General features: G+C 38.4%; 1 protein-coding gene across 2 annotated transcripts in view; it reads left to right on the top strand.

The window, feature by feature from the left end:
- Positions 1-15,530, top strand: part of FGF12 (fibroblast growth factor 12) — a 395,684-nt gene that overhangs the window by 89,513 nt on the left and 290,641 nt on the right. The window contains exon 1 of one of the 2 annotated variants that reach the window (XM_075268555.1): positions 8,451-8,550. The exons of the other annotated variant lie outside the window; for it this stretch is intronic. Within the exon in view, the coding sequence (XP_075124656.1) occupies positions 8,526-8,550 (25 nt within the window). The 5' untranslated portion in view covers positions 8,451-8,525. Of the gene's footprint in view, positions 1-8,450; positions 8,551-15,530 lie in introns of those variants that run through there. 2 annotated transcript variants of the gene reach the window in all.

The raw sequence follows: 15,530 nt of genomic DNA, 5'->3' as shown, positions 1-15,530 counted from the left end.
ACTTAGTCCAATTAATACAGCGTCCTTTTAATCAAACTGAAAATATGTGCACATTAGTGTTCTACATGCTCTGCGCAGCGCCCTCTCTGGAGGACACTTCTGAAGGGAACGGAAATTAGTATTTTAACCAGATCACTCTTTAACCCACTTTGTTATTCTACGTTAAAGCAGGAGATTCTCAATGTGGCCCTGGGTGCAGTTCTTCCATTTTAATATCTATTACATTAGCGGGCACATCATAGCTCCCAGACTTGCATGGAAATGAGAGGACAAGCTAAACTAAGGGGGGGGGGGGGGAGGGTGCACTTAACTTTCAGGTGCACTCAAAAAAAACTGATATGATGGGCCAGATTTACTTATACTAAGTTTTAGGCCAGGCCCCCACATTGCAGAAATACACAGCAATTTGAATACAGCAGAAATACCACAGCAAAAAATACTGCGTTTTACATTAACTGCAAAGTAGATGGGGTTCTTGTTAACCCCACACTGCGGAAAAAAATAGAGGAAATGCTGCGATTCCAAAAAAGCGAGCTTTCTTGCAAATCACAGCATGTCAATTATATGATCGGAAATGCTGGAGGAAAACACTGCAAATGTTCTGTGAAAACACAGCAGATAAACCATGATGCTTTAACGACAGTATTTTCCGTAGCATTTACTGGCCGTAATTTGCTGTGTGGGGCCTTAGCCTAAGGAAGCCTTCACACAGAGTGAGCGGCATAAAAAACAGATCCCATTGACTTGAATGGGTGCCGGCACACGCGCGCCGCTCCCCATTTAAATCAATGGGAGGCTTTTTTACCTATTGCTTTCAATGTGATACGCGCGTAAGACCGGCACACATTGAAGTCTATGGTATTGTGTTTTACAGCGGTCACTTTGACACGTGTTTACGCGTCTGAATGAGCGGAGCGTAAACTCCATGTGAAGGCTCCCTTAGGGAGTGTATGGGTTCTCATTTTCCAGAGAACTGGCGGTCTTATCGCTTGCACCACAGTCATAATACAGTTTTCCCATCTTGTATACAGTGTGAAAACCTGTCAGTGCCTGCCCATAGGACTATAGTAGTCCCCTGGAAGAACCAGGCCATTCCTTTTTATTGGGCATCTGTGAACAATGCCTTTTTCATAGGCGCTCCAGTGTTATTAATCATAACTGAAATAGTCCATTCTTCTTTGTTTGACTTTACCCAACTCCAAAAGGAGGGCGCAATCTTTAGCCCTGCTATAGGCCTCTATGTGCACCTCTGCAGAGCAGGCCATGAATTTAGGAAGTACTATGACCTGGTTATAACTTAAATGTCCACAAGTGGAATAAGTGTAGTGATAAAGGATGCTTTCACACATGGTATTATGATGCAGTTTCTGAAGCAAAACAAGGAGTGAATTAAGAAGTGAGAAGTATGCTTTCCCATATACTGTGTCTCCGATGAATCTCCACTCTTTGTACTGAGAAATAACTGCATCAAAAGGCCACAATAGCAAACTAAAAAACAGAAAAATATTTGGAAACGTCTATGGCGCCACTTTTTGACTATAAATATAAATACTTCTGAAGACTTTGCTGGTGTCTAAACATTCAGGACTATTTCGCAAAGTTACTGATTTATCTGTGATTCTGCCTAAATATAAGACTGTGCGACCCGCTCTCATGGAATCAGCAACAGTTTCATGGAACCTGCAGTGTTTTCTCCGCTCGACCATTCATCTCCAGAGAATACAACAGGGATAGGTCATTTTTTGATGTTATAAATAAGTCTTTCACCTCACTCAATGGCAGAGCTGGTTAGAAGAACCTTGTATTCAAGGTTTTTTGTGTTATGAGAGCCAATGCTCTGCAACTTTCTTCATGTTAAAGTTTCTTATATTGTGTCTACTGTATTTTAGTGCTTCTTCTCTATATTTCTCTCCTTTGTGCCTATTAAAGAGGTATTACCATCTTATAAAGTGATGACATATTTATATATACATATATATATATTTATATACATATATTTATATATACATATATATATATATATATATATATATATATATATATATATACATATGACATATATTTATGTTTTTTCCCAGGAAAGTTGTGTCCCAGCCACCCACTGTGCAGGGAATTGTAGTGTGGCCTTCTTTAAGGCAATGTGGCATGCTGTAATTCCCCGTGCATCTGAGTAGCCAGGGGCACCACTGTATGCAAGCGGCACCGACTCTGTGACCTCTTCATTGTTAGCCTTTATCAGGGTCTAACCACTACCACTCAAAGTAATGGAGTAATATGCCATCAATCTATAAGATGGGAATTACTCCATTAGACAAGGGTATTACAATATTATGGCATAGTGCTGAGAATTTGGGAACCTCATCAGTATTTCACCTTAACTGTAGTGCACCCACTGTGCAGTGAACCACAGTAGGGCTCAATCCAAGTAAATTGCACTGTGCACCGCAATTGGCCTGAAAAGTAGTGATACAAGGATAAACTATGAAGAAGCTACAGTGTTAGTGTTGTTGCCCTTCTTTATGAGGATAAAGAAAGTTCAGCTTTCAGACTCCTACTTGTGATCTACAATAGTAAATATCTGCCTCTAAGGGTGACTTGAATGAAGATGAGTTGCAATATCAAATGCAGCCAATGGACAACAGTACTGTTTTTGGGAAAAATAAATCCCGCTTGTCTGAACAACCCCTTTAAGTAACTTAATATTTTCTGAAATGACTGGACATAATGAGTAGGAGTATATTCATATGTGGCAGATTTGCTTCAGACAAATTCTGACACTAAAAATCAGTTCTGTTCATTTGAATGGGCCGTTTTGGCAGCAAATACATGGATTTGTGCAACTGCTATTTAGATGAATAAGACAGTTGCAGAAAGTTCTACAGCAAATCTGCTGCTTGTGAATGTACCCTAACAGTAATGGGAAATGACATTCACTTTCTGGATAAAGGAGACTACCAGATTGTGTTGTCAGTGGGGCGGTGGGATATCTTAAACTGCTCATTAGTTGCTAGAAATGTGAGAAATACAGTGATCAATCTTTTCTTGGCAACATTTTTTTTAAAGATTTTGGATGAGATCCAACATAGTATTTACGTTGTACAACTGAAGTAAAACTAAATGTTGTCTTAATGGTAAAATTTAGATATTTCTATACGAGTTTACATAAAGTCTAGGGCTCCACGTGGCACAAACCGTGGCATTTTACATTCACTGCGCAGAGGATGGGATTCTTATGAATCCCATCATCATAGTGTGTAAAAATACACACAGCGGACATGTTGCGATTTCCAAAAATGTTGCATGTCTATTATACCTATGGAAACACCAGCGGTTTCCCTATAGGTACTATTAAAGCAGAAAGTCCGCAGAGAAAGTTTTTGTAAACTTTCTGTGAAAAGCACTGCAGGAAAAATACGCAATTTGCTGCCTACTTGGGACTGTAAGTGCCGTGGAATATAATAGTGCTAAGTAAGCTAAAAAATAGAAATAAATTAAACAATTCTAAACATTTAGCAGTCCTAGTGGGATGCTACACACAGACATAGGCCGAGAGATGGAAATTAGCCAAATCCACTTTAAGCTGAAGAATAACGTACATTTTGCCTACACTGATACATTACATTGAATAACCTTTCTATAATTTAATTAAACAATAAAGTATCTTGTATTCTGCTGTGCTGTGCATTTTCCACAGAGGCTTCCTTCATACATAGTTTTGGTTTATTTTGCTATTTTTCACATAAAAAAAACAATACTTAGCAAGCTATGTAAAAATGCTAGTGGGGAAAAAATGGTTTGGGCTTTATTTATACGCAATACATGGTACAATAGATTTTAATATTATTAAAGGGGCTCTATCAGCAAAATCATGCTGATAGAGCCCCACATATGCGTGAATAGCCTTTAAAAAGGCTATTCAGGCACTACTAAAGTTATATTAAACTAACCCCCCCCCAACCCCCCCCCCCCCCCCCCGTTTTAAAATGAAACCCTAAAACAGAATATGATCAACTTACCCATCGTGCACGGTGAGCGGGCATTCAGGGTCCGCCATCTTCTTCAGCCACGCCTCCTCTTCCAGCGATGTCCTCAGGTCCCGTCTAACTAGCTAACTGACATTGTTAAAAAAATGGCGTGGGTGCATGCACAGTAGCATGCTGCTTCTACTACGGCTACTGCGCATGCGCCCACGCCATTTTTTATCAATGTCAGTTCGCGAGTTAGACGGGACCCGAGGACATCGCTGGAAGAGGAGGCATGGCTGAAGAAGACGGCGGACCCTGAATGTCCGCCCACAGTGCACGATGGGTAAGTTGATCATATTCTGTTTTAGGGTTTTATTTTAAAACTGGGGGGTAGTTTAATATAACTTTAGCGGTGCCTGAATAGCCTTTTAAAGGCTATTCTGCTGATAGAAACCCTTTAAAAACATTGCTAAGAACCTACACTGAAAAATCAAAGTGTATAGACAAAAAAATGACTGTGTGAAACCAGGCTTATGCATGTTTTCATGCCACCGATAACTTCCTGTACCCATGTCCATGCTTTCTATACACATAATAGACTACATGGGTTCTCATACTGGCATTTCAGTTCCTCAAGGGAGTTAAAGGAGTTTTACAATGATTAACATGTGTCACTTAGGCAGAGGATAGTTAATAAATGTGGGCTTGGCGGAAGTCTGACTAATAGGACCCCTATGACTATGAACGTCTTAGTCAAAATGCGTTCATGTTCTCATGCTGTAATATATTTAAATTAAAGAGAAATAAAGATGACTTGTATGGAGGGATGTGAAGAAAGTCTCAGCCCAACACATTTACTATAATTTACACCAGAAACTGATGCACATTATAGTGTCAGTCATGGTGAATATTTGATTTAGTTTTCTGATGCGTGGAATGATGAATGATTTAATAAAGCTCCAACTTTATTAAAAGAGTTATGCCATAAATAATATTTATCGTCCATCCATAGTATGCAGAATAAATAGCTGATTGCTGGGGGTTTGATAGCTGTATAGAATTTGACTATCTAAGGCCCTCAGACTGATGTGAATGGGAAATGAGATAAGAAGAGTTGTGTACAGCACAGGCAGGCCTACATGAGTTGGCAGCTGAAGTCAGGCTGAATTTGCAATGGGGGTAAAACACCTCCTTTCTTAGGATCGGTGGGTCAAAGCCCCATGATCAGCTATTTATCCTTTATCCTATTTTTCCTGTATCCTATCTTTTAAGTCCTGAAATTCAGTTATTCTTTGCCTTCCTTCATATATAGTTTTGGTTTTTTTGATAGTTTTTTTTTTTTGTTGCTATTTTTCACATAAAATAAGCAATACTTGGAACAAGCTATGTAAAAACGCTAGTGGGAAAAAGTTTTGTCTTTAATCTTTGACTTTTGTCTTTGATAGCTGAGATCTGTACACATTTTAACATCCCTCTTCTGCACAGGATGTCAGACCTATCAGTGCTCCCACACAATATAATAGCCCCATCACTATTCTCCATACATTATGGGGGACCAGTGAAGAGGCCACTGTATGGGGGGACCAGTGAAGTGGCCATAAAAGAGGTTGTCTATAAACTGTAGTGATCACTGTGGTGACTGCCTGGGAGGTGTAAAAAACAAAAAACAAAACAAAAACAAACAAAAAAAAAAACAAAGCATACTCACCTGTCCCCAGCACCCCATTGTCCCCGCCTATGTCTGTTCGGTCTCATGGCTTCTCTTTTGGAAATCCTGTACCTAATTGGTCTCAGCAATCACATGAGGTGCAGGACTCCCAGCAAAGAGGTACCAGCACGAGACCAAATGGACACTGGTGGCAGACAACAGAGCGCCGGGGACAGAGGAGTATGCTTTTTTATTTATTTGTTTTTTATTTTACACCTCCTGCCTAGCACATGAGTTGCTCCAATTCCTGGACAACCACTTTAAAGGATTTATCCATGATTCTAATATTGATGGTCTGGGATGCCATATGATGAGCGTGTTGGTGCCAATGATCCCCCTTAGCTCCGCTTGAGGAGAATTCTCTGACTTCTGGCTACCTTTATAGCAGTCTTTTTTGAATTTTGCAACAAATTAGATTTTCTTTTTCCCGGCATGTTTAAAAGTAGCAAACTGCCAATCTGGACTAAATGTGTTTACCCATCATGTCAGCATGTTGCCTGGAGCAGATCAGATAATATGCAAATATAGCAGAAAAAAAGAATATCTTCTTAAAAACACAGTCCTTTATTTAAAGTGCATTAAAAACATCTCCTGGGTGGGAGCGATAGCATCGCAGGCAAAGAGGCTTTTGTCTACTTTTTTTTTTTTTATGTGTGTACTTAATCCACTGAGCTGAGTGTTTACATAGAGATATAACAGACTAGGCTGAGATAAGCTGCTGCAAGAGCAGTATAAAATAGTATGTGAACATAAATTCATAACAGTCGTGAAACCATGTCATTTACCGGGATAAAAAGTAGCCTATATTTTAATCGAGGTTACAAACTATTTATGTGCCAAATTTCATTTAAATCCGTTCAGCCGTTTTTGCGTGATTGACTAACAAACATCCAAACACACAAACTTTCACATTTATAATGTTAGTAGGATAGGACTTTAACCAATCCCATATGACCCTCAGCTTTGTTATGTGACCAATACTTTAACTGTTCAACCCAACATCTCATGAGTAACCAAAGTCAGATTGTACATGTATTCCCGTGAGATTCACATCATTGCTGTCATAGAAATGAATAGAGAAAATTACACACATTAGATGTTGTGTCAGCGTCTTTTTGCAGGTCACATGATAAAGCCAAGGAACAGGTGTGAATGGATAGCTCAGCCACCGGTAAAGAGATTACCTTTACTACTATTTATATCATACACCTTTCTAATGGGTTAGGAAATACATTTTATGTGGGATTACTACTGTAAAGGGTACCTCGAATAATTTAGAAAACATCTTTATACAGCACGTTGCACAATAACTGTTTTTCTAAATGCATGGCTTTTAAGACTCTGCTTCTAAATGGCAGCACAGACTAACTGCAGTCATGTTGTGATTCATGCTGCTTATATCTCCTTTATCCAGTAGGAAAACCAGTGCTGTACAATTACTTTGCATTCTACTGGATACAGGAGCCTAGAAGATAGAGCAAGACGTTCTGTTTCCTAGCACATAGATATCACCAGCCCACAACAGAGACCGTCTGTTTTCCAATTCCACATCTGCTCAGATCTCCTATATCCAGCAGGGGAGCCTGTTCTGTAGAGTTATGTTATATTCTACTGCTCTGGCTCCCCTACTGGATAGGAGCCCAGGAGACAGTCCATGGATAGAAGAAATTCACAGTATGGACTGCCGCTGGTTTGTGCTACTGTTTAAAACAGAATCTGAAATGCAGTGTATTTAGAAAAAAATGGTTATCTACCTCTTTTCTCTCTTATCACCACATAGCAGGGTTGACATGGTGCTATGGCCATTGAACTAGTACTGTTCATGCCTGTGGCTGCAGTGTTGAATTCAAGAGTTTATGGTATGTTACATTTTCACTGGTGCGTCCTTGATCTATATCTATCTTTAGGAATCCTTATCAAGCTGCTTAGTGCCATATATTGGTGCCTTAGAGCATCCATTACCGACAAAGCAAGGTTATCTATTGTGTACTGCAATGGAATTTTCAGTTTTGAGAATCTTCAGAAACATTTATATACAGTTCTGTAACTGATAGTGACTCTTTCTATAGGCTATACTTAATACAATAGTTGTGTTATTTGGCATTGGTAATAAATCAGATTTTTTACACATACAGTATAAAGATTATAGAATCAATCATAATATACATAAGGTTTTTTGATAAGCCAAACATTGTGTGTTAGCTACAAACATATCACCAAAAATGACACAATCTAGGCTAAAAATACAAATCTTTAATAAACTATATAGATAAAAAGTAGTAAAACTGTAAGGGGTCACATGATAGAAAAAGAGCTAAAAATATATTATATCAAGGCAGTTGCAATAACTACAGAAAAGCTTTGCTAGAAACTTACATACAATATAAATGCAAGGAGGAAAAAGCTGTATATTGTCTTTTAGCACATATAGACCATGTAGGTGCCTAGCACTGCTTTTACGTAGTTATTAATTGTGTATTATAGCTGGTATACTATGCAACACTTATAAAGCCTCAGCACCTTTTTGTTATGTGACTTTTCACCATTCTACTTTTTATCTATACATTTTATTATTTATATTTAACTAAAGATTTCTATTTTTAACCTGGATTTAGTTTGTCATTTTTGGGCAGAATAAAGATTACATAGATGAATTGTCTTTTAAAAAAATAACATAAATAATAACTTATCCTTTCCTTTAGCCTTTGTTTAGTAATAGACACTTGTCACGTAACTGCAGTTATATGATACCTATGCCTTGCATGCTATACATTGAAGGCATACAACAGACCTCAAGGAGTAGGTCAGGCATACTGTCCCATAACACGTCTGCCTCACTACAAGCGCTGAAAATGGCCGAGCCTGAGGAAATGCAAGGTCAGTGTTGCAAAACAATTTAGAATTTGCAGCATTTGCTAGTTTTAACAACCCATTTGCAGACAAATGTTAGTCTAGGCAAATTCTGCCTGTGACATTCCAGAAATAGCCTTTGAACACTGCATTAATTTCTTGCTGATATGTTAGTGTATTAGTAGCAACTTAAAAGAGAAGGTATTTTTCCTAAACAGTGTGACCTACCCCAGGAAACGCATGACCTCCTGCACATTGCAGGTACAGTACAAACAAACATAATACACACAGTAATTACAATTATTTAACTTCTATGGTGCAGGTGATAAGTGTTCAAATGCAGGTGTCCCACCTTGAGGTACTCCAATCACAAGAAGGGGGTTCCATGCCACCCATGGAATTGACATAATACTGACAATCCATTCAAGTTTATGGCACTGACAAAGAAAACAGAGCATTGTACTTGAGATCACTACTTGATCTGTCAGTCCCATAAAGATCAGTGGATCGACCAGTATTTCCATATTGGGGACATGGGACCAGCAGTGGGACCCCCAGCAATGAGATACTTATCAAAAGTTCCATTTCTGGGAAAACCTCTTTAGGCTAAAGCTCCATGTAGCAGGCCACAGTGAAAAAGCGCTGCAGGTAAAACTGTGGCAGAAATGCATTATGGTTTTACCCATTGCACTTTCTTCCATTATACCAATAGGGAAACCACTAGTGTTTCCGTAGGTATGAATGACATGCTGCGATTTCTAAAACTAAATTTTTCCAAAAGTTTTGGAAAAAGCAGCATTTCCACTTCGTGTATTTTTTTGTAATATGTGGATGGGATTTGCTAGAATCCCACCCACTTTGCAGGGACTATAAAACACTGCGGTTTTTGCCATTTCCAGGCCCTAGGTATAATCATGGCAGAACATACAATGTAAAGCATCTAAAAATAGCTAACTTAGAAGGAAAGAGAGGTAGGAGGTAGAATCAAGTAAGGCTTGATAATGTTATTATCATGCACATTTCTGATCTGATCTTCCCATAATAAACATTATACACTATATACAGTAGATGACGGTAGGGACATTCAGATCACTTTAAAGATACATTCTGTAAACTTGGCACAACAATGATGTATTACTCTGCAGTATTGTGCTTAATGTCCTCTGTGTGATACGATAAAAGACCAGCCTCTTGGCAGTCTACGTGCTTAGTATATTTCCCAACAGATTAGTTAGCAGTAAAGTCTGGAGTTTTGATAGTTTTATGTGTAGACAAGCTGCTTTTACTATTCACACTATGTGCTTGTAAGATTTCCAAGCTCATCTCAGGTATTTTCCTGATATGCAAAATTTCAGACAAAGCAGCAAATTCCGAATCTAATTTTAAAGTGTATAAAGTACAATGTGGAACTTCTCAGTAGTGTAGAGAAAGGTAACAAAATATCGTCTTTCATCATTTGGAATAGAAAATTCCATCATACACAATAATTCAGTTCATTTTATTACTTCTTCAAGTCATCATCCAAATAATAAAGGGAGTCCTGAAAATTGTCCTGAAAATAGAATGCCATTGTCTTTCTTCAGAGCAATACTACTTTCAGATAGATAAAGTCACAGATTTATCTCAGCAATTTTTGAATTTCTAGGTAAAATCAGGCATAGATAAGGATTTTAGGAACATTTAGGACTTTAAGCTAAACATAATAGTTAAAGTAGGATAGCTCATGAGTATGAAAGATATTTAGGGCCGTCAACGCCTTTAATATACACTTTCATCCTCCCTATAATTACAATAGTATACATAAACACTTCAAATGTGTACCCCTACAGAAATATTTATACACATGTACGATATACACCCTATTATGAACTTACAATCACATATACACTATATTAACTTTTGTCGCAGACCCTATTACAATCGCCCTCCATGTGGAGCAGGTCAGGAGCACAGAATACATCTGATAACCTACTGCAGATATCATGGTGTGCAGAGGGAAACATCACAGCCAAGGCTATACAGTTTACATGTACTGCCCTACTGTTTCACCTCTGTAGCTTGTGACTTCTGTGTTGTGAGACTTCCCTCTCCTCAGACCTGACAACTAAATCTGCAATGTATGTTTTCCAGTTTTGATGTAGATTTTATGGATTTCCATCCATCTTTCTATTGCAGAATGGGGAAGCAGGTCCTGAAATCTGCATGGATTATTTCTAAAGACTATGCAAAAATCCACTGCATAGCCTCAATATGTACAGATATTGTCTAAAGTTCGTATATGGTTTTGTAATACATTGTGATAACTATCTATAAGAGAGGTTGTAGTAGCATCAGGATACATGGCTGAAAATACTAAATGGAGCTTACCTGTATATTTATAGATAGTCGTTCAATGCAAAATTTGGAAATATGCATATATTTTAGCCAATGTCTCTGTGCAGCACATGTGGCTACCTAGCTGTTGTGAGCTGCACATGGGGGACATTTGTCAGGAGCTTTAATTCAAGGTAGCGAATTCCATTCTCACTTTGCACTGCACTGCACTGCACTGCGGACACGTCAGCAGTTTCCCCATAGGTGTAATTGAAACAAAGTCTTCAAAGCTCTAAGTTATTCCACTTTCTATGCCATCCACTCTCTGTAATGCGATTTTACAAATTTTTTAACATTCTAAAAGCTGCATTTGGTAAATCAGGTACAAAGAATGCTAGAAAGCCTAACCAACCAAAACTGAGATGTGAGTGGTGTAAATTTGGGCAAATGTTGCAATATTTTTGTGCAAATAAGTTTAAAAAGTCACAGTGCTCTATGTTGTGACTTTTTTTTTTTATCAGTGCTTGATAAATTCTTATTTAAAGTTATGACTGCTTCTGAAGCCTGGGTTTTTGGCACCAGTTCAGACTCCTATGATTGGTAGTTGTCCAGGGTCATACAACTGGGACTTAAGATGGTTGGCAGCTTGCACTGCACATTAGTATTGCTGCCACTTGTCTATGTTATACCATATGTACAATATTTTGCACTGTTTGATCATTTGTAATTGTTTTTTAGATATAAGACTAGAATTTGAGGTGTCTGGTGAATTTTCTGTTATATTATTTGCCTCATATTAATTAGGATAATGGGGGGATTTATTTCATAATGGCCTTATGCCAGGAAAATGGAGTATAAAAGTCACAAATTTATTACATGCCTAATTTGCAACAGAGATGTGAAAGGTTCTATAAAGTGTGGGGGGCTTAGCTGGAGTCGGCATGACCTGCTGTAGTCAGCCATATTTACTGTCAGAGCTCATAGCTGGCTGCAGCACAGACAGGCAAAGATGCAACAATTTTATTGAGAGACCTTAATAAATGTATTACGTTTTACTCCAGGGCAGACTGGAATATGGGTAGTATATGCAGGTCTTACTACTTTTCCTCCATTGGAGGATGAAAAAAAGAATGACAGTATTATAGTCTTTATTTTATTCGAAAGGGGAAAAATTGATTCATGATAGTGAAATCATCTCTGTGAGACTAATGCTCTGATGCTGACTAAGTGAATTTCCTGAAACCAGTTTTCCCACAAAGGCAATTTATTCCCTAACAAGTGGGGTTCGGATACTTCCAATAATAAAATATATTCCCCCGAATGAATAATACCCCCAAGAACATCTTTTTTTTTTAAATGTAGATTGTGAGCCCCACGTAGAGCTCACAATGTACATTTTTCCCTATCAGTATGTCTTTTTTTGGAATATGGGATGGAAATCCATGCAAACACGGGAAGAACATACAAACTCCTTGCAGATGGTTTTCTGTCCTTGGCGGGATTTGAACACCAGGACTCCAGCGCTGCAAGGCTGCAGTGCTAACCACTGAGCCACCGTGTGGCCCCTCCCAAGAACATCTTTAAATGAATAATGTCCCTGTGTGCCCCCCATGAAAAAAAAATAAATCAGTGGGACCTGATCAGCTGTTTGAAAGGACCACAGCACTTATGCAAATGCAATGACCCCTACTCTGTTTACGTCGTGTGATTAATTTCATAGCAACCTTGAGATGCAACTACAGCCTTCTCCTATAAACTTCAATGCAAAAAGACTGTAGTTATATCACATGGTCAGCCTGCTCTGTAAACAGTGAAGAAGTCATTGTGCTTGCACATGTGCAATGGCCCCATAAAGCAGCTGACACTGCCCTTCTGACATTACAAGGCTAAAAGTTGTCCACTATTATTATTATTTTTTTTTACAACTAAGCCACGGAAGGTGAAAAAACAAACAAAAACATAGTACCTGCCCCAATCCCCCAGTGCCTCCCAGTTCTCCTGCTGCTCTGATGTTTTCTTCTGGTGGAAGTCCTCACCACACATGACTGCTGAGGTCAAACAGCGGCCTCAGCGAAGGACTTGGGACATTACTACCTATAACATCCCCAGATCCTTTCCTTAGGCCACTGATTGGACTCAATAGTACCGTGACCACTAATTTATTTTATTTTTTTTTATCATGGACAGCCTCTTTAAATAGCACATCATGCACCAAAACTAAATGACCTACTTTCTCAGGAATGGTGGGGACTACAGAAATTTATTTAAATGGTAGGTGGGGCCCCACAGATTTTGCATTGGGATCCAGGAGCTTTCAGTTAAGCCTCTGTACAGAGGTATTCTCCCCTAGAAATAACAGAATACTTCCAACATACAAAGCATATATGGCATCATGGAGTGCCTGTGGCTCATTAGCACGGAGGCATCTTTCAGCTTCTTGTAATGACTTGGCACCTTGCACTCCAGAATATCTACTACTGCTTAGCTAGGGTCCTGCATTCACTGCACCCTAGGTCTCCCACATCTTGCATGATGGTTTTCTATTTGCCTAGTGCTTGGAGAAACATTGCCATATTAGCACCAGCATCCAAACAGTGAACAAAATACAGTAAGCAGAAAATTAATACCTTCTTCAGAATCAGTTTCAAAGCTGTAAGTAGTGAGTATAAATTCCCTTAGGCCAAATACCAATAAAATCAATTTAGAATAAGAGTTATAATGTAGCTATAAATGCAGCTAAATTACTGCAAAATCTGTATTGCAGTGTTCACAGAACATATGGACACTATAGGGATTGGTACCCTGTGTTCACAATGCTTGCAGGATAGGATATTATCAAAGCCTCCAAAGACGTCCAAAACATAAGCATTTTTGCATGGATGTTTGGAACTGTTTTTTCTTCCCTTAAGCCTACACTCGCATAAACAAAGTGTTGTTTTACATCCATGGGGTGCCTGTTTTCAGGGATCCCTCATACATTGCAGTGATGGATCCATGAAAACAGAAAAAAAATAGAGCATCATCTCGGACATGTGAATAGCCCCCATTCACTGACAGTGATATCAATGCAGCCATGCGACAGTTGTTAAATGTCTTTCATGGACAACACTCACTGTCGTGTGAATATGGGGTAAGAACAGAGGATATATAATGATATTATCAGTATGATTCCTTACTTTGACATCAGTGGTACTTTCAATGTTGACCAGGTCAGGTAGTTAGGTGTATTGTCTTTATTATCAGTATTCTTTTTAATTATAGTACTACAGTACATTGTGTTATGTCACCACCTAGTGGTCAATATGTACATTTACGTAGAAAGATCAATAGCAAGAGAAATGTGTAGAATATATACATACAGTATATCTCCTTAAGCCAGAATAAATTCAAGGACACCAAATGACTATTAGGTGTACGTACAGTTAAGACCCAGTGACTTAATATAGGTCAATACAGTTTTCAGTGTTTCCTCAAACATATATGTGTTAAAGCAACAAAATGTTATGTTTTATTTTATGGCCTATTCAATAATTTTAATTTGAAATTATTTGAGGTCGACGCCCGACCTCTGTTATGCAAAAATGAGAGTTTCTTTATGTTTGTACTTTTCTAATGTTTTATAAGAAATAAAGTTACATGGTGTGAACGTTATGCAAAAGCCACATGGAAAGGGTTAATGCAGGAAACAGTAGACCGTTCTGTGTAACATATCTTGCTGAGTTATATGAAAGATTTCCTACTGTACATATTGTACAGTGCTATATTGTAGCCAATCTACTATGTATATTTCATGTATAGGATAGAGATTTGTCACCTGCAGATTTGCCGCCTCAGGAACATCTGTCTCCTTACACAAAGCTTTTTATGATTAATTGCCGCAATTAGTTCTAATTCTTTTTCTATTTATATACCAGTTCTTGGCTTGTGAATCCATTGTGATCCTTGTTTCTGGTGATGTAGACAGGAGTAGCTTGTTGTGCTAATAGGAATGGGGCATGGCAAGGCATTTGATATTAATGAAATATGATAAATAATAGGATTTCTGTTATGTGTCTCCACCTGATCAACATAATGGAAAACATTTATCATCGTGTTTGCGCCTGAATTTGGCGTGTACTGCACTTTTTACCTTTTTCACCATTACGTTGGATTTATGAAGTGTTTGTGTTTTTTCTACGTGAGAAATCCCTATCCTCCACTTTGTGATTTTGGCGAGACAAGTAGATGTGGCTGCTCGGGCAAATATGTGTTCGCAGGATTTATTATTTGTACCTTTTTTTAAAAAGGCGCAAAATCACTCCACTCTGGGAGTCACATACAAAAAAGTGCAGACTACAGGACACCATTGTACAGCCATAACACACAAAACTATGCAAAGTTAGCAGACTTAACTTTTACAACAATTGTATAAATTATATTCAATTACTTGTGTCAAATTATAAAAAAGTATTGCCAACTCAAGTACACAACTGCAGGCTGCATCAGAGCAGAGGTGTCGCTAGCGTGGGGCAGGGGGTGCGGCGCGCCTGGCCACACTTTTCTTTTAAGCATTGTTTTTTCTTTTTGGATTTTGTGGGCAAAATTTGCTCTGAGACTGAAAAATCAGAGGAGCTCTTTACATTGGACAAGCTGAATAGATTAGAACAAAAAGTAGACACCGAGCACACTCATAGTGTAGATAATCATAAATATTC

Source organism: Leptodactylus fuscus, chromosome 3 (genome assembly GCF_031893055.1).
Source record: "Leptodactylus fuscus isolate aLepFus1 chromosome 3, aLepFus1.hap2, whole genome shotgun sequence".
NCBI classification, from domain to species: Eukaryota; Metazoa; Chordata; class Amphibia; order Anura; family Leptodactylidae; genus Leptodactylus; species Leptodactylus fuscus.
The sequence above is the reverse complement of the archived record's forward strand: the minus strand, read 5'-3'. Positions and strand labels throughout refer to the sequence as shown.